Source organism: Phocoena phocoena, chromosome 11 (genome assembly GCF_963924675.1).
Source record: "Phocoena phocoena chromosome 11, mPhoPho1.1, whole genome shotgun sequence".
Classification (NCBI taxonomy): domain Eukaryota; kingdom Metazoa; phylum Chordata; class Mammalia; order Artiodactyla; family Phocoenidae; genus Phocoena; species Phocoena phocoena.
This window is the reverse complement of record NC_089229.1, coordinates 7,914,077-7,933,618: the sequence shown is the minus strand read 5'-3', so window position 1 is coordinate 7,933,618 and position 19,542 is coordinate 7,914,077. Positions and strand designations below refer to the sequence as shown.

General features: G+C 38.8%; 1 protein-coding gene across 1 annotated transcript in view; it reads left to right on the top strand.

Moving 5' to 3' along the window:
• Positions 1-19,542, top strand: part of XPNPEP3 (X-prolyl aminopeptidase 3) — a 56,729-nt gene that overhangs the window by 24,011 nt on the left and 13,176 nt on the right. The window contains exons 5-6 of the mRNA XM_065887439.1: positions 14,426-14,488; positions 15,331-15,444. Coding sequence (XP_065743511.1) covers positions 14,426-14,488; positions 15,331-15,444 — 177 coding nt within the window. The remainder of the gene's footprint in view (positions 1-14,425; positions 14,489-15,330; positions 15,445-19,542) is intronic.

Below are 19,542 nucleotides of genomic sequence, written 5' to 3'. Positions count from 1 at the left end.
CCCTCCCGCTCCCCACTAGTAACCACTAGTTTGTTCTCTGTATCTATGAATCTGCTTCTTTTTTGTTATATTCACTAATTTGTTGTATTTATTAGATTACACATATAAGAGATATCATACAGTATTTGCCTTTGACTTATTTCAGTTAGCATAATTAATGCCTTCTAAGTCCATCCATGTTGCTGCAGATGTCAGAATTCTTTCTTTTTTATGGCTGAGTTGATTGTGGTTTTGATTTGCATTTCCCTAATGGTTAGTGATAATGAGCATCTTTTCATTTGCTTATTGCCCTCACAACACTTTTAATCAGTATGTTTCATGCCATGCCTTGACTAAAGTAGTGCCATGCAGAAATTTAGCAAAACAGCTCAAGCTAATTCTAGGAATTAACAGTTCACACCCCCCGACCCATTGTCAAGGCTTTTTCTAATAAAATAAATCCTTAGTTTGATAACAGTTACTTGCCTTACAATGTCATACAATGAGATAGACAATCAGAGTGTCCATGCTGAATCCATTTACAATATCTACAAAATATGGGGTTGGTATAGATTTAAACAGACAGCTGAACCTTCCACTTGTACTTTCTCATGTTTTTGTACTAACCATACAATTCTTTTGCTTCTCAGATCTATAGCTCTCTGTTCTTTTTGGCATATATTGTCTGAATTATTAAGAATCATAATCTTTCATTAATCAGCTGTAAGTATTCATCAGACCAGTTCTGCTGCATAGGGAATAAGATCCTGAGAAGGCTTTAACTCAGTCTCCCATTATATTAGATCACTATTAGTATCTGCAGTGTTAATTTTACTTATGACTCCATATTATACCTTATAACAATACCGCTGTAGTTACAGTATAAATCAGACAAAATAGTGGTGTTATCAATTTTTCCCTCCCAACCCAATCTACCTTTTCCCATATACCATGTATTATTCCTCATAGGAGTATAAATCAGAGACCATATCTGTTTTTTCAGGATTCAGAACATCTCGAGTACATAGCCAGATTTCTACTCTCAGGTTACATGGTTTGACAGATACTGGTCCCCGGTGAGAAGAGTCCTACAACAGAACCCATTTATCTACCACAGGAAGCACTATGATATTTAAAGTTTGTCCAGTACTCACAAACTACACTATAGGGAAAGAATGGTTAGCCCTCATTTGGGGTGCTGAAGCTGGTAAAGAGCACCTCGACAGGTTGCATCCTCTAGTTAATATCTTCCATAGACTACAGGGCCCATACGTCTCCCACAAATGCATACCCTGGATTTCTGCTATGGGAATTCCTGGCCATAGGGCTTCGGATGCCTTGGACTCCATTTGAATTAAGGAATCTATTAACCTAGCTTATATTAACTCGTAAGCTTGTTCCCTTCTTACTGCTGGGTTGATTTGGGCATGTTGTCTTAGTGTATGCTGTAATTAAAAGATTCATTTTGTGAGCACTGTGTTATTACTTCAAGTATCTTGCCACTTTTGTCTTTACTCCTGGAATAGGATGCCTTCAAGGCACCCTATTCATGTTAGTAGGTCTTTTTCATTTGTAGGTCTTTCCTCATTAAAAGCAAATCTGGGGGCAGAAACTAACACACCATTGTAAAGCAATTATACCCCAATAAAGATGTTAAAAAAAAAAAAAAGCAAATCTGCCTGGCCAGTTACTCATAGCCCAGCTCCTAATTCCTCTAAGGCTCTCATTTCGAGTGGGCCAACACCAGACATGTTGCCATTGAGTACTAACTGCTTTAGTACAATTAGGAAATAAATTTGGTACCCCCAAAATGGTAATTCCTCCAGGCCTAGATCATATGAGTTGACTTTGGTCTACTCTTAAACAGACGTTGGTTTGAGTTTTCCGTAGCACTTCCCATAACCAACAACAACAAATTCCAAAATTCTCAGGAATGTAGGCCCACTAAGTTTAAACTTTTTCTTTATCAGTGATCCAAGTGTCCCAAATGTCCCTCCTCCTCTTCATGCCTATTCACCCACAAGAAAAGGGCAAATAGCTATTTTTACACATAATGTTATTATGACAGATGGGACATGTAGTAGATGCCATTCTACTATCACATTGTGGTACCTTTTTTAAACCATCATCACAATTAATGGCTACATAATGTCCATTTAGATTATTATTAATCAGTGTTTTTCAGGTTCAGCCTGTTAAATATGCCCACAGGTTTCTTCCCAACACAGGTCCTCTATAATAGATCCATCCTATGAAATGAGAATCAAAAAAGCTAGCTACATTTGTATTGTTTCACATAGTCAGACACAGAGCTCCCATCTCTTTATCCATTTTGAGGACATATATCACTCTGGGAAGTGTGTTTGTTAGGTTGGCTATTGTCTAGCTCTCTTTTTGGCTCTTCAGAAGAGGAAGAGATTTCATCAGAGCCCTTCACCCAAGAGCTTCTGAGTTAAGGCTGAGAGAAATATTATTCTCTTGCTTTAAGCATCTCTTGAGGCACCAAAATTGTTAGATTTTCCCTTTTGTGGCACTCATTTATTGGCTCCCTTTCCCTCAGCAACAACCTTGCCTTTCCATTCATCATTAATTTTAACTCATACCTTTCCCCGCTAAAGTATAATTTTCTGGTCCAGCCACTGAGCTAGTCCATTCCCAATTACAAGGGGACAGATTGGATAAATACAGAAAAATGGAACTGTACTGTTCCAAGAAGGAGAATTCTTATTAACAATTTGAGCTTCGGTAGGGGCCAGTGATCTATGTCATTGTCCAGTGCATCTGCCTGGCCTGAGTTCCTCCATGTCCACGCATTTCATGGACCTTTGTTGACATTTCAGCAGATCAAATTAGGCCATCAACTAGTTGATTCCAGTCACCTTCAAACCCTGGCATAGGGTTTCTTTGGTGAGCATCAACATGGCCTACTTCGTTTTACCCTCAGAGTTTCCGTAGAGATTTATATAGAGTGGTGGCCCACATGTGAGAATCTTATTCAGCTATTTATGGCCGATTGTTAGACCAATTTCAAGTGCATTGGAGTCAGTATTTACCCAAATAGTGAGGCTTTTATTTGTGTCCATTTCTTCTATCATGGCTAGGAATACAACATGTAATTCAACTCACTGGACCAGCTTGTTCTTTGATAAGGATGTTACCTTCTGCTGGACTCAATATCTGCTTTCCATACAGAATTGCCTTTAGTTCTGAACTACCATCTGTGAACCAGACCAATTGCCTGGCATCCTTGGGCCGTTGGTCAAAAGGAAGGATCTGAGGAAAAAAGGCTCATAAAGATGATGAGTCTGTCCCATGGATCCCCTGGTAACATACTCCATATAGTGCATTTCCATTTTATGATGGAATTCCTTTGGGCATTGCCCTTCTTGTTGGAATGCTTTCTGGCATGAAATAATACTGTAAATGTATATTGGAAACCATTCTACATGAATGCAAGTTGTTGTAGGTTCTCACTGGTGATTGATAATGAGGAAAATGCATTAACCAGATCAATACCAGATACCAGTCTCCTTTAGCTTGTTGTATCAGTTGAATAGTGTGGAGTGTATTGGGGACAGCTGAGTCTGTGTCTACTGTTAGTGACCTGGTTCATTAGCCTTCCTTATTGGCCACTGGGCTAGTACAGTGAATTTATGGACACTAATATACCTGCGTATGACATTTCTTTATTCAGGTCAGTACTGCCTTCCAGGTATCCAATAATGTTTCCAGTTTTCTAGTTGAGTTGGCTTAGGTTAATTCTAATGGCTCCCGTGTTGCATGTCCAGTGAGTACTGGATGAAGGGAAGACCCAAGTTATTCTTTTCTTCATATTACCCAGTAGGGGGAAGATTTTCCATTCAAACATTATATCCATATCAGTTATACATTCAGGTAAGGGAGATACCACAGTATATGCTGTTTTATCATATATTTCAACTTTTAACCAGACCTTAATTTTTTTAAAGTCTTTATTGAATTTGTTACAGTATCACTTCTGTTTTATATTTTGGTTTTTTGGCCACGAGGCATGTGGGATCTTAGTTCCCCGACCAGGGGTCAAACCCACACCCCCTGCATTGGAAGGCAAAGTCTTAACCACTGGACTGCCAGGGAAGTCCCCAGACCTTAATTTTTATTCCTTTCACAGTAGCATCCCCTTATCCCCCTGAATTAATTCTGTCATCCCTAAGGGGCTTATTTTCAGCTCTAAGCAGTACTGCACACTGTGCTCCTGTATCCAGTAGACCTAAAAGAATTTCTTCTCGACCTCCAGTCATTGACTTACACATTTGTAAAAGGTCTTGGGTCCCCTGCCAGGAACTGGGTCAAGAGACCTTGGCCTTCATATCAATCTTCTTCTTCCATTACCACCTTAATATTGAAATCCAGTATTTTGGTATCTGACAATAGTGGCTCATTGGAATCTTTCTCTTTCTAAAATTCCTCTAAATCAGATTAATTGAGTGTATCTGCCTTGAGATTTTTATATCCTGAGGAGTTTGAGGACAAGCGGTTGCAGGTTCTCCACCTTACTGTAAAATTATCATTGTTTGGCACAATGTCATTTTCTTCCTTTTCATAACATTTTTAATTAGCCATATAAAAAATGAATTGTTGCTCCCTTATTTTCTTTCCATTTGCTACTTTTTATTGTAAAATACACACTACCATTATAACCATTTTAAGTGTACAATTCAGTGGTATTAAGTATATTCACATTGTTTTGCAACCATTACCATTATCTATTTCCAGAACTCTTTAATCAGCCCAAACAGAAACTCTGTAACCTTTAAACAATAACTCCCAATTTCCCCTCTCCCAGCCCCAATAACCTCTAATCTACTATGAATTTGCCTATTCTAAATAAGAATAGGCAAATATTCTTATATAAGTAGAATCATGTAATATTTCCCCTTTTCTGTCTGACTTGTTTAGCAGAATGTCTTCAAGATTTATCTGTGTCATATATATATATATATATATATATATATGTATCAGAACTTCATTTCTTTCTGTGACTGAATAATATTCTATTGTATGTATAGCCTGTATCTGTATTTTATTTATCCATTTATCTGTTTATGAATACTTGGGTTGTTTCTACCTTTTGCCCATTGTGAATAGTGCTGCTATGAGCATTGATGTATAAGTATCTGTTTGAGTCCTTGCATTAAATTCTCTTGGATATATGCATCAGAGTGGGATTGCTGGATCATATCGTAATTCTATGTTTAACTTTTTGAGGAACCATGTGGCTTCACCATTTTACACTTCTGCCAACAATATACGAGGGTTCCAATTTCTCTACATCCTCACCAACACTTGTTTTTAGGTTTTTGGGGGTTTGTTTGTTTGTTTGTTTGTTTTGATAATAGCCATCCTAATGGATGTGAAATGTTATCTCATTTTGGTTTTGATTTGCATTTTCCTACTCACTCATGGTATTGGACATCTTTTTGTGTGCTTATTGGATTTTAGTATATCTTCTTTGGAGAGATGTCTGTTCAGTTCTTTTGCCCTTTTTTTAATTGGGCTGTTTGTCTTTTTGTTTTTGAGTTGTAAGGGTTCTTTACGTAGTATTCTGAATACTATGTAAAGTATCAGATATATGGCTTGCAAATATCTTCTCCCAGTCTGTAGGTTGTCTTTTCACTCTCTTGACAATGCCCTTTGACACACAACAGTTTTTAATTTTTTAGAAAAATTTATTTATTTTTGGCTGTGTTGGGTCTTCATTTCTGTGTGAGGACTTTCTCTAGTTATGGCAAGCGGGGGCCACTCTTCATCGCGGTGCACTGGCCTCTCACTATCATGGCCTCTCTTGTTGCGGAGCACAGGCTCCAGACGCACAGGCTCAGTAGTTGTGTCTCATGGGCCTAGTTGCTCCATGGCATGTAGGATCTTCCCAGACCAGGGCTCAAACCCGTGTCCCCTGCATTAGCAGGCAAATTCTCAACCACTGCGCCACCAGGGAAGCCCCAGTTTTTAATTTTGATCAAGTCCAATTTATCTAGTTTTCTTTTTTTGCTTATTTTGTTGTCATATCTAAAAATCCATTGCCAAATTCAAAGCTATAAAGATTCAGCCCTATATTTTCTTTTAAGAGTTTTCTTTAGTTTTAGCTCATAAGGTTAGTTCTTTCATCCATTGTGAGTTAATTTTTGTATGTGTTTCTTAGCAGAAACATAGGGGTGAATCTTCATGACCTTGGATTTAGTAGTGGAGTCCTAGATATGACACCAAAAGCACTAGCAACAACAACAAAATAGATAAATTGGGCATCATAATTAAAAACTTAAAAAAATTAAAACCTTTTGTGCATCAAAGAATATTATCAAGAGAGTGAAAAGGCAACTTTGGAATGGGAGAAAATATTTACAAATCCTATATCCGATAAAGATCTAGTATCCAGAATATGTAAAGAACTCGTAACAACTCAACAAGAAAAAAGATAAGGGTTCAGCTTCATCCCCTTGGTGTCCTTTTTCTTACTGACTTTATTTCTCTTGTAAAGTCCTAAACTCCGTATTATCTTTTTATTATCCATATGAGGAAGTTGAGATAAAAAAGTCTGAAACTACCTGTTTATATCCTCCTGAGATCCAACAGCAAAGTCATATATGAAGCCCCTGCTGGTGAGCATCCTTTATCACAGTGTCTGTTATAAATTTAGTAAGGGGCATTCCATAAGGGTGCTCATTTCCTTCATCATACAGCCAGTGCAATACTGCCTACATCTACAGCATTTCTGCAGCTTCAGTAGGCACCAACCATTTATAAGACAAGGGAGAAGCAGGGCAATTGCCTATGTCTGGATATGTATGGTGGACCCCTCCCTTAATGCATTCTGGCAAACCAGGGGTTTCTCTGAAGCTACAATGAGCCCTAATTCCCCTCCACTCAACAGTGTTTAAAGCCAGAGACACTGCTCCTTGATCTAAAATTCTTAGGAACCATTTTTAGTTCATCAGGGTGTTGCATGTAAATCTGAAAAATGGCTCATTTCTTTCACCGAATAACCCCTTCCGTGATTTTTTTTTGTCCCCCATCAAACAGTTTGCCCTACCTGAATTATCTTAGTTGTAGTGTGTATCACAAGCTTAGCTGGTTCATCAAAAATTACAGTGGCCCAGGTTCCTTTGGTTAGAGTTTTACCTGCGCTCAAAGTGGGTGAAACTCATCTGAAGAGGATTCTGAACTTTCTCAGATCAGTGCTGAAAGCCGCAACCATATCACTGAGTTTTTAACAAGACCACTATCGGTTTGCAATTCCTTTCTAGTCCATTATGCTAGCTGCTAAAGTTCAAGTTCTGTTATTTTCAGATTCCACTGATTTCAAAGCCAGTACTACTTTAAACCAGTGGTGGCTTGGCAATCATCCAAGCTCATAATTTTCTTTTTTTTCACCCTTTTTATCAGAATCATTCTTTTTCAAAATAATACCTTTACCATTTATTAAGAATAATTCAGATATGCTGGAACAACTGGATATCTACATGCAAAATAATGATCTTGGACCCCTACCTCATACCATATATAAAAATTAACTCAAAATAAATCAAAGACCTAACCTTAAAAGCTAAAACTATATAAAACTTAACAGAGGGTGGCACAGTGGTTGAGAGTCCGCCTGTCGATGCAGGGGACGCGGGTTTGTGCCCCGGTCCGGGAAGATCCCACATGCCGTGGAGCGGCTAGGCCCGTGAGCCATGGCTGCTGAGCCTGCGTGTCCAGAGCCTGTGCTCCGCAACGGGAGAGGCCACAACAGTGAGGGGCCCGCGTACCACAAAAAAAAAAAAAAACAATTAACAGAAACATAGGGTGAATCTTTATGACCTTGAGTTTGGCAATGGATTTTTAGATATGAAATGAAAATAAGCAACAAAAGAAAAACAGATAAAGTGGACTTGATCAAAATTAAAAACTGTTGTGTGTCAGAGGGCATTATCAAGAGAATAAAAAGACAACCTACAGAGTGGGAGAAAATATTTTCAAGCCATAAATCTGATAATGGTCTGTATTCAGAATACTATGTAAAGAACTCTTGCAACTGAAAAACAAAAACACAAACAGCCCAATTACAAAATGGGCAAAAGAGTTGAATAGACATCTCTCCAAAGAAGTTATACAATGAAAAGATGCTTAATATCATTAGCCACTTAGGAAATGCAAATCAAAATCTAAATGAGATACCACTTCACACCCAAAAAGATAGCTTATTAAAAACTAAACGAACAAACAAAATAACAAATGTAGGCGAGGATGTGGAAAAATTGGAACCTTTGCACATTACCAGTGGGAATGTTCAGTCACTGTGGAAAATACATGGGGGTTCCTGAAAAAATTAAACAATTATCATATGATCTGACAGTTCTTCTCTTAGGGATATACCCAAAAGAATTAAAAACAGGTACTCAAACAAATACTTGTACACAGATGTTCATTGAGACACTATTCAGGATAGCCAAAAGGTGCAGACAACTCACATGTCCGTCAGTGGATGAATGGAATAACAAAATGTAGTATATATATCAATACATACAGTGGTATACTATTCAGCCATAAAAAGAAATGACATACCTTCCACAGCATTGATGAACCTTGAAACCATTATCCTAAGTGAAGCAAGCCAGACACAAAAGATCACATATTGTATGATTCCATTTATATGAAATATCCAGAATATGTAAATCCATAGAGACTAAAAGCAGATTGATACTTGCCAGGGGCTAGGGTGAGGGGGATATGGAAAGTAACTGTGTACTGGGTACGGCATTTTCTTTTGGGGTGATGACAATGTTTTTGAACTAGGTAAAGGTGATGGCTACACAACCTTGTGAATATAGTAAATGCCACTGAATTGTTCACTTTTATTGGTTAATTTTATGTAATGTGAATTTCATCTCAGGTTTAAAAAATGAATGAATGAATTAGATGCCAACTGTACTAACTATGGCAGTTAAACAGGTCAGTTGTTAAAGAAGACTCAGTGACAGTGCTTACAAGTCTACAGTTAGTACAGAAGAAGGGTACAGTATAGCTACAGCATTAATGTAAGAATACCTGTCACACCCAATGGCTGTCTCACTGCCAGGTCCAGAGAAGCTGGGTGCAGACTTCTGTTGTCCTCCCTTAGGACCGGGCATGGTACATTTTCTCTGGCTCAGGAACCACAGATGCATGCATAGAACACCTTGGAACCAGGGAGCCCCAGATGGAATCTCAGCTAGGGATTTTTGGGTTTTAGTCACATTAGCATATTCCTGCTATGAAGCAGCATAGCCCTTCAGAGGTCCCAGGGAGACCAAGTACAAACCATTAATCTCACTGTTATCAGTACTGACAAGCTGATAACAAAGTGCTTGGAAACTCTTCTCAACGCTGTTAACCAGCATATTTCAGACTTTGACCAGGATCAGTGCCAAGTGGGAACTTTAGCAAAACAGCTCAGGCTAATTGCAGACCTGCTGGAATTAACCTCACAGCAGAACAGCACACAGATATTTGAAGGCTGCTTTCCTGTGTTCTACCTTAGTCTTTCCAAAGTGAAGACTTGTTTTCCTTAACTATTCCTCATTTGTTATATTTTCCCTTATTTTGGCAACCCTCCTCTGTGCTGTAGTTTGTCAGTGTCCTTCAAGTACAGTGTCCAGTGCTCTTGCCACAACCAGACCAGCAAAGACTGCTTATAGCTAATTATAAATGTGATAAGCATATGTCTTTGTCTTCCTGCAATCACTGATTTTTAAAATAAGGAAGAAGAACTAAGACTAGATCTGTGGGATAATGTTAAGGGCTCCAGAGGAATTGATATCAGCCCAATGATCAGATGTCTTTGAATAAGGTGTAAAATCAGTTTTAAATCTACCTAGGAGTATTCTGACCCACACTTCTGTCACTTGTCCTCACATAGTTATCCTGAGAGACTATTTTAAGTATTGTCCTACAATTTAAAAGTATTAAGTCTGTGATATTCCCTTTATCTACCAATTCAGTAATGACAACAGACAGGGAGATGGAATTTGGCCTTATTTTTCTTTCTTTTTTTTTTTTTTTTTTTAAGAAATCCAAAGAGGATTTTTAAATTTTTTATTTATTTATTTTTAAATTTTTGGCTCATTGGGTCTTCGTTGCTGCCTGCGGGCTTTCTCTGGTTGTGGCGAGCAGGGGCTACTCTTCATTGAGAGTACTACTCTTCACTGCGCGGTGCGCAGGCTTCCCTTGTTGCGGAGCATGGGCTCTAGGCCCATGGACTTCAGTAGTTGTGGCTCGTGGGCTCTAGAGCGCAGGCTCAGTAGCCATGGTGCATGGGCTTAGATGCTCTGTGGCATGTGGGATCTTCCCGGACCAGGGATCGAACCCGTGTCCACTGCATTGGCAGGCGGATTCTTAACCACTATGCCACCAGGGAAGTCCTGGCCTTATTTTTCTTAATAACCAATTTCTAGCTGTCAGTGATTTTTATTCCCTCAGTATTCCCAATTCTAATCTAGAATGTTTCTGTAAGATTTTTGGATATTTGGACAAAATAGTTTCCTTAAGAAAAGTTATGGTAAGAAAAGCAAAAACAAAAACAACAAAAAAGAATAGTTATGCTATATTTCTGTGGCTTAGCCCAAACAAAAATTTCCCTTCTTTTGGGGGGCAAGCCAAATATAATTTGTGCCTATGTGATACTAATCAGTTGGACTGTGTGGCACTCTGATTTGGTTTAAAATAAGTAAAGGACCTTGCCATTAGAGTTAAGTAATGTTTACAGACAGAGAATTGCTAGAATATTTGGGCAGAAGGAAAAGTGGGGTGGGAATCAGACTTTCTCCAGGTCTGATCTCTTCTGTGGCTGAATGCATATCCTGCGTCCTGGACATCTCTCCCTGAATTTCCTGTAAGTATCTAAACTTATGCTCTCCCTCCACCAAACCTGACTCTCCTCCTGTATTCTTTTTCATGGTTAATAATATCAATGTTTACCCAACAACCATAGATAGAAATATGGAAATTATCCAGATAATTGCTTCTCCCCAACCCTTATATCTAATTAACTAGTCCACAAGTGCCCTCCTAGGGAGGCAGAATAGTGTAGTAGAGAACAGACCTGGGTTTAAATACCAAGCTGTGTTATTTTGACCTATGCCTAGCACAGTGGGACACCTACTATCCCTTTGCTGTCTATTTGCTTCCATTATTGCCTGAGTATAACTCTACCATGGCAGAGTGATCTTTATAAATCTGATGTCCCTCTCCTACTTAAACAACTGGGTGGCTCCTTATTGTTTTCAGGATTACATTTCAACATGCTCATGCAAGGCCTTTCATGGTGTGGCCCCTCCTACCTACCCTTCCAGCTTCATCTCTTCTTGTTCCTCCATATGTGCTTGACATATGTGCTGACATACGTGTTCCAGCATATGTGCTGGCCATCCTGAACTCTGAGATGGGCCACAGTCCTGTGTCATCCCTCTGCCCTGAGTGCCCTTCCCCTCCTTTCCAAATGGCACAGTTTCCTTATTCTAACCTCACCCATATGGGGACACACACACAAAACCTTTATGAAATCATTCGTGAAATGCTTTTTCTCTCCACTCTCCCTTCTGCATAAACTATGCAGTATCCATTCATGATGTACTCTGATTATGAGATGCACAGGGTGAAGTGCAAAGAAAACCCATTTTACATTTTTAAAGAGTCAGAACACAAACATTTAAATAGCACCTAGTGGGACTTCCCTGGTGGCGCAGTGGTTAGGAATCCGCCTGCCACCGCAGGGGACACGGGTTTGCTCCCTGGTCTGGGAAGATCCCACATGCCATGGAGCAACTAAGCCCATGCGCCACAGCTACTGAGCCTGTGCTCTAAAGCCCATGAGCCACAACTACTGAGCCCACACGCTGCAACTTCTGGAGCCTGCACACCTAGAGCCCGTACTCCGCAACAAGAGAAGCCACCGCAATGAGAAGCCCACACACCACAATGAAGCATAACCCCCGCTCGCCGCAACTAGAGAAAGCCCGCGCGCAGCAACAAAGACCCAGCGCAACCAGAAAATAAATAAAATTTTAAAAAATAGTAAATACATAAATAAAACAAAGTTTAAAAAAAAATAAATAGCACCTAGTGAGGTAAGAGAGTTAAGTGTTAGTTGAGAGTGTGGGCTACATTGTGACAAGACAACCTAATAAGTGGCAGTCATAAAGTTTGCCCCTTGGTCTTTACAGAAAAGGTATCACGCACATAGTGAGGATAGGTGGCATGAAGCACGTACCCTATATACCTGGAATCATCTGTGAAGAAATGGATTCATAGGAAGCACATTGATTACAAAAAGAAGTAAAGCAAAATCAGGCATTTGACCACCTATGAAGCAAAAGGAAGTTTTCTATCTTGTTTAGTCTGCATAGCAGTGTAAAAGGGCCATGACTTCAAAACTTCTCTGTACTATTCATTAACAGTTTGAAAGGAAATAAACAAAAAGACAAGTCTCTCTTTTAAGTTTATGAGCCTCAAGACTTCCCTGGTGGGTCCAGTGGGTAAGACTCCGTGTTCCCACTGCAGGGGGCCCGGGTTGGATCCCTGGTCGGGGAACTAGATCCTGCATGCATGCCTCAACAAAGATTACACGTGCCGCAACTAAGACCTGGTGCAGCCAAAATAAATAAATAAAATAAAAAATATTTTTCTAAAAAGTGTATGAGCCTCAGTAGAGCTACCACACTTTTCCTTTTTTCTGTCGTGTTTTTTAATTTTCTTTCCTTTTGGCCGCGCCTCATGGCTTGCGGGATGGGATCTTAGTTCCCCTGTCTCCAACCAGGGATTGAACCCTTGCCCCCTGCAGTGGAAACTCAGAGTCCAGCCACTGGACCACCTAATTAGTCCCTAACTAATTTTAATTGCTAATTCATTCAGCAGATATTTATTTTAAGTACCTCCTTTGGTGGCAGGCACTGCTTTAGGTTCTAAGGATACAGTGGTGAGCAAAACAGACTGTCCCTGTGTCCCTATCCTCAGTCCACCACATACATTACTGAGGAGAGACAGTAAACAAATATATGATATATAGTCAGCTGGAATTAAATACTGTGAGGAAAAATGAAGCAATGGAGGGGGATAAAGTGTGATGGAAAATGCTAATTTAGATATAGGGTGGTCAGGAAAGGCCTCTCTGAGGATGAGACATCTGAAGATGAGAATGAGAAAAGGCAGCAGGCCATGCAGATATTCCCATTACATCCCAGTTGCTTTTCCTCTCTTGGGCTTTATGATGATGTTACCTTGTATTAAGAAGTGTTATTGGGCTTCCCTGGTGGCGCAGTGGTTGAGAGTCCGCCTGCCGATGCAGGGGACATGGGTTCGTTCCCTGGTCTGGGAAGATCCCACATGCCGCGGAGCAGCTGGGCCCGTGAGCCATGGCCGCTGGGCCTGCGCGTCCGGAGCCTATGCTCCGCAACAGGAGAGGCCACAACAGTGAGAGGCCTGCGTACAGCAAAAAAAAAAAAAAAGTGGTATTAAAAACATTTCTTCCTCAATTCATTACTTCATTTAACAACTTGAGAGAAATTCCTTTCTAGTTGTAGTATCATATAATCATATTCCTGTGCAAATTATATAGCCGACAGAGTTTCCCTTTTCACATTGACTGCTAGAAAACTCAGAGATTAATTTGTGGCCTGTCCATATTAGCCATAGTAGTTGTGAAGGTCATTATGGTATGCCTCTTTTTGGTTTGGTTTTGTTTAGCGTCATTCCTCTCAAGCCTGCCTTTTTTTTAACTCTACCATGAATTCATGCTATCTTGTATTTTATGTATCCATGTAATCTAATCAGAATCCTTTTTGGAACAAGGTACAGTGGTGAATTATAAACATGTATGTTTATAAAGGTAGAAAACATGACACAGAGAATTACAGTACTTACATTGGTAGTATAGGCTGGTGGTTCTTAACTGAGGGCAGTTCTGTGTCCCCCAGGGGACATTTGGCAACATCTGATTATCACAGTTGGGAAATGCTACTGTCATCCTACATTGAACAGGACAGCCCTCAAACAAAGAATAATCTAGCCCAAAATGCTGATAGTGCCAGGGTTGGGAAACCTTGCTGTAGACTGGACCAGTCAATCCACAATTTCATACATTCCAGGGCTGTAGAAGCATTTTGTAATGTAAATGTCAAATGTGTTTCCATGTAGCTTATTCTAATATACAATGTATATTCTAAGTGGGTAGGTTGGATGCCCTTCCACTAAGTCTGTCATCAGTCAGCTATTACTGAAAGCAATATTTTCCCCTTTGGAAATCTGTATTATCATGCCCACAAAGCCATAACTTCAGGTTGACAAAGTTGGGGAGAAGTGTGCTTTTCGTTTGACCGCCAGTATTTTGAACATTTGAATAAGCAGCGTAGTTAAAATGAGACTATGTTCTTTTCATTCTTCATTCTTTTTGCAGGCTTTCATAGAGACCATGTTTGCCAGTAAAGCCCCTGTAGAGGAAGGCTTTCTTTATGCTAAGGTGAGCATTAAATGGCTGGAAAAGTTTTGTTGGACGCAAATGTAATTTCATTGATTTGCATATGGCATCCAGTTGGCTTTCATGGAAGTGAGCAAGATATCAGTGGAGAGGATTTGGTTCTTAAATGTCAGTGGTAATTTATTAGATGAGTCTAAAATATTTAGAGCTACAATTAGATGGAGAAAATTGCGAAGTAGAACAGGTAAAGAAGGAAAGACTTTTGCAAGTGTGAGTTAAGAAGGATAATACTGTTTAAGTAATGTAAAGGCAAAGAATCTGAGGTGGTGTTGCAGATAGTAGCAGATATGAACCAGTCTCCAGCTCCATCCTAGGATATAATGGAATTAGTAGAATTTACCATTTCCCTAGCATCCTTTTTCACACTTCCAGAGCATGTAGGTCGGTAGCTATTTGAAAGGTTGAAATTGGTAATTTAGAGCTGTTGTTGAAAATGCAAGCCATATTTCAGTGTTGATCTAAATAAGAAAAAACAAATAGTAACATGTAAAGTATCTGACCGTTTCTCTGTGCTCAGCCCAATCATAGGTTTTCCATGTTCTCTTCCGGACTTAACAGTTTGAAAATCACAGGAAAGTTAGAGCACTCAGGAGAAAAGAACAGATTTAATAATAGAGTTGAATAACAGTATTGGGGTGAGCATAAAAGAAATGGCCTGAAGTTACAGCATAATAGTTCGGTTAAAAAGGTGTGACGAATAGTTTTCCATTGTTAACTTAAGATAAGTACTTGAATGGAGGTATGGGCTGTTGAGAGCCTGTGCTGGGGCTGCCCTGAGGAAATCTCAGTCAGACTTTCAGTCGTACTTTGCTGTTGTTTTGCAGTTTGAATTTGAATGCCGGGCCCGTGGTGCAGACATCTTAGCCTACCCACCTGTGGTGGCTGGAGGTAATCGGTCAAACACTCTGCACTATGTGAAGAACAATCAACGCATCAAGGTACACAGACCCCCTTCAGTGCTGCTTCCTCGGGGTCCAGATGCCTTAGTAAACTCTAACCTCATGGTCCCCTAACCTTCAGCTTTCACAAACTAATTGCCATTTATAAATCCCTCACAGACATGATCTCATTTGATCTGCACATTAGCACTGTGAGATAGGAACAATTATTAACATGCCTGTATAATAGATGAGGAAAATAAACTAAAAAATTAGGTAACTCGTTAGTGCAGAGCCAACTATTCTAGTCTAAAGCCTCTGCTCATTTCACTTGATAAAGCTCCTTTGCTAAGGACTTGTGGCAACAGTGGGCCAAGCATATTTTGGGAGCAGACAGGTTTTACAACTATCTTGTAGCTGTGAGGGAACTTATTTTTTATGGTTTTCTCCCCAAGTGACTATACAAGTAAAGAATCATGTATTCCTTTATTAAGTCTATTTTTAATTATCTACTTTAATTTACAGTAAATTCAAAAAATAAATATAGCAAACATAAATTATACAATATAATTTTTTTTAATGAATACCCATGAACCAACGACTCAACTCAAGAGCCAGAACATTACCAATATGTTACATCTGCGTGAGTACCCTTATGCTCTGGCACCCTACTGCCTCCCTCCCAAAGGTCACTAACCAGTATCCTAAATTTTGTTTGTCATTCTCTTGATTTTTTCAATAGTTTTATCACATAGGCATGATTCCCCAAACAATATTAATTAGTTCTGCTTGTTTATGAAATATATAAAAATCATATATTGCTATATGTAGTTTTGGGGACTCAAACTTTTCTTTTAACCTCAAGTATGATAAGATAATACAAATTTTTTCTCAGGTATTTGTATCTGTTTACACTCCTACCAGCAGTGTATAATTCTGTTCACCACATCCTTTCCATCCACTGATATTATCAGACTTCTTAATTTTTGCCATTTTAGTTGGAATAAAACAGTATCTCATTGTAGTCTTCATTTCCATTACCTCAATTAACCAGTGAAGTTAAGCATCTTTTCTTATCTTTGGCATTACTGCTTTCAACTTGCTAATGTGTTGTTTAGGATATTCTGATTTGTGTACATGAATGAGATTGTCTTATAATTTTTCTCATACTGACTTTATGGTTTTCATTTCAAGGTCAAACTAAACTCATAAAATGAATAGTTTATTTTTTAATATTGTAAAATGGTTTGAATTAATGTTTCTTGAAAATTGGGTAGGACTCTCCTGTGGAATTATTTGGGCCAGATATCTTTTGTGGGATTTTTAACTATGATTCAATTTCTTTAATATACTGAGGCTTTCTATTTTTCTTTTTCTTTATTTATTTTACATTTCTTATTGTAAAATGTAACTACTGGAAAAGTACTTAAACCATAAAAGAATAGTTTAATGGGTAATTATAAAGTTAGAACCCATGTAACCGTTACCCAGGTCAAGAAATAAAACGTGTAGGCAAGCTACAGCCCTCTGGGTGAAATCCAGCCTGCCACTTTGTTTTTTAAATAAAGTTTTATTGGAACACAGTGGTTTCCACTCCCCCACCCCCACCCCATGGCAGAGTTGAGTAGTTGCACCAGAGGCAGTACGGTCCACAAAATAAATATTATCTAGCCCTTTACAGGAAACACTTAACCCCTGAAATAAGACATTACTGTGACCCCCCCCCACCCCCAAGAAGCTTTTCCACCATGTGGTCCTTCCCTCCCTGTGATAACTCCCTCTCTCCCTGATAGGGTAATACTCTCCCAATTTTTATGGTGATCATGTCTTTGCTTTTCTTTTTATTTTACAATTAATAAAGTAGTTTATATAATTTGGTTTTGGTCATGTTTGAACTTTATGTATTTGAAATATTATGTCTGTGTCTTCTTTTGTACAGCAGTATATTGTTGTATGCCGCTGTAGTTTGTTCATTGTAATTGCTAGAGTGTAGAATAGCAGGTAGAGTATGGTCTGTGAAGTTAAATATATTTTCATAAGAATACTAAGACATTACATTATGTGCTCTTTTTCACTCTTATTTTCTCTCAATTGTACTGTGAAGTATCCCAGAGACCTTATGACATGCAATATCACACCAACTTGAATGCAGAAGCAAAGATGAGACTCCAGCTGTCTTCTCTTTGTCTATGCTAGACAGAGATTTGCAAAAATGTAAAACAATGCCACTTTTCTAACTAAATATTTTTATTTAGAAACATAGTTATTTTCATTAAAAATGTTATTTTAGCATGTAATTAGTGAGTTTATTGTTATTTTTAAATGAATATTATAAAATTTTCTCAGTTTGAATTTCTTAATGTGATAAATATCCATAGATGGATATTTATATATTCTCCAGGTATTTACCATTATGAACAATGTTCTGTGAACATTCTTGTACATTATTCACGGTATGTAAGTTATCAAGGTTGCCTAAGAGACACCTAATAATGGAATTGCTGGGTCATAGGATATGCATATTTGCAACTTTCATAGAAAATGCCAGACATTTCCGAAGTGTTTTTATCAGTTTATATTTCTATTCTTCTGGAGACAGTTTGGTAGATTATATTTTTGTACCATTTTGTCTAAGTTTTTAAAATTGTAGTATTATCTTACATTTTAATCTTTTGTGTTTGTAGTAATGTACCCTTTTACCTTCCTTTTTTTCTTTTGTTTTGTTTTCCCTTTATGTACCTTTTTACATTCTTGATATCTTTATTTGTTTGTTTGTTTATTTATTTTTGGCTGAATGGGTCCTTGCTGCTGTGTGTGGGCTTTCTCTAGTTGTGGCGAGCAGGGATTACTCTTCGTTGTGATACACGTGCTTCTCATTGCGGTGGCTTCTCTTGTAGTGGAGCACAGGCTCTAGGCACGCAGGCTTCAGTAGTTGTGGCACAAGGACTCAGTAGTTGTGGCTTGTGGGCTCTAGAGCACAGGCTCAGTAGTTGTGGCTCGCAGGCTTAGTTGAACCACAGCCTGTGGGATCTTCCCGGACTAGGGCTCGAACCTGTGTCCCTGCATTGGCAGGCAGATTCTTAACCACTGCACCACCAGGGAAGTCCCTTTTCTAATAAATCTTAATAGACAGTTTCTTTAAAAGTAAACATACATATTCTCTGTGAACCAGCAGTTTCTTTTTAGGTATTTTTCCAAGAAAAATGAAAACATATGTCCAAAAAATGCCTTGTACAAGAATGTTGATAGCAAGTGTACTCATAATAGTCCAGCGGTCCATAACCAGGATATTAGATATGGAAATTACCATGTGATATATCCTTGAAATAAAAAGGAGCAAACTACAGCACTGCCAACAGCATGAATGATCCCAAAAGCATTACACTGAATAAATAAGCCAGACACAAGAAAATTGCAAACTATATGATTCTATTTATATGAAGTTCTGAAATAAGCAAAACTAATCTATGGTGATAGAAATCAGATTAGTGGTTGCTTCTGATGGGGTGTTGGCTGGGTAAGGCCATGAGGGTGTGGTTACATGGATGTATACATTTGACAAAACAGACTTAATTCTGTATACTTAAGATCTGTGCAAAGAAATCTCAGCAGAGGTTTGTGGGTTTTTATTAGTCTTTTAAAACCATCTTCTCTCCTGTGTGCCTCAGTGAAGATCCCGCGTACCGCAACTAAGACCCAACACAGCCAAAAATTAAATAAATAAATAATAATTTTTAAAATAAATAAAAATACTAAAAAAAAGAAAAAACTTTGCACATCATTAATGCCATTTTGTCTTTGTTTATTATCTCATCACACTGTGCCCTGGCCTTTGTTAATTTCACTCTTCTACTCTTTGTGTTTATTCTCTTGTTCTTTTTTTAAGCTTTTTTTTTTTTTTTTTGTGGTACACAGGCCTCTCACTGTTGCGGCCTCTCCCGTTGTAGAGCACAGGCTCCAGACGCGCAGGCTCAGCAGCCGTGGCCCACGGGCCCAGCCGCTCCGCGGCATGTGGGATCTTCCCGGACGGGGGCATGAACCCGTGTCCCCTGCATCCGCAGGCGGACTCTCAACCACTGCACCACCAGGGAAGCCCTAAACTTCTTAAATTAGATGCTAAACTCTTTTTTCTGGCCATGCCACATGGCTTACAGGATC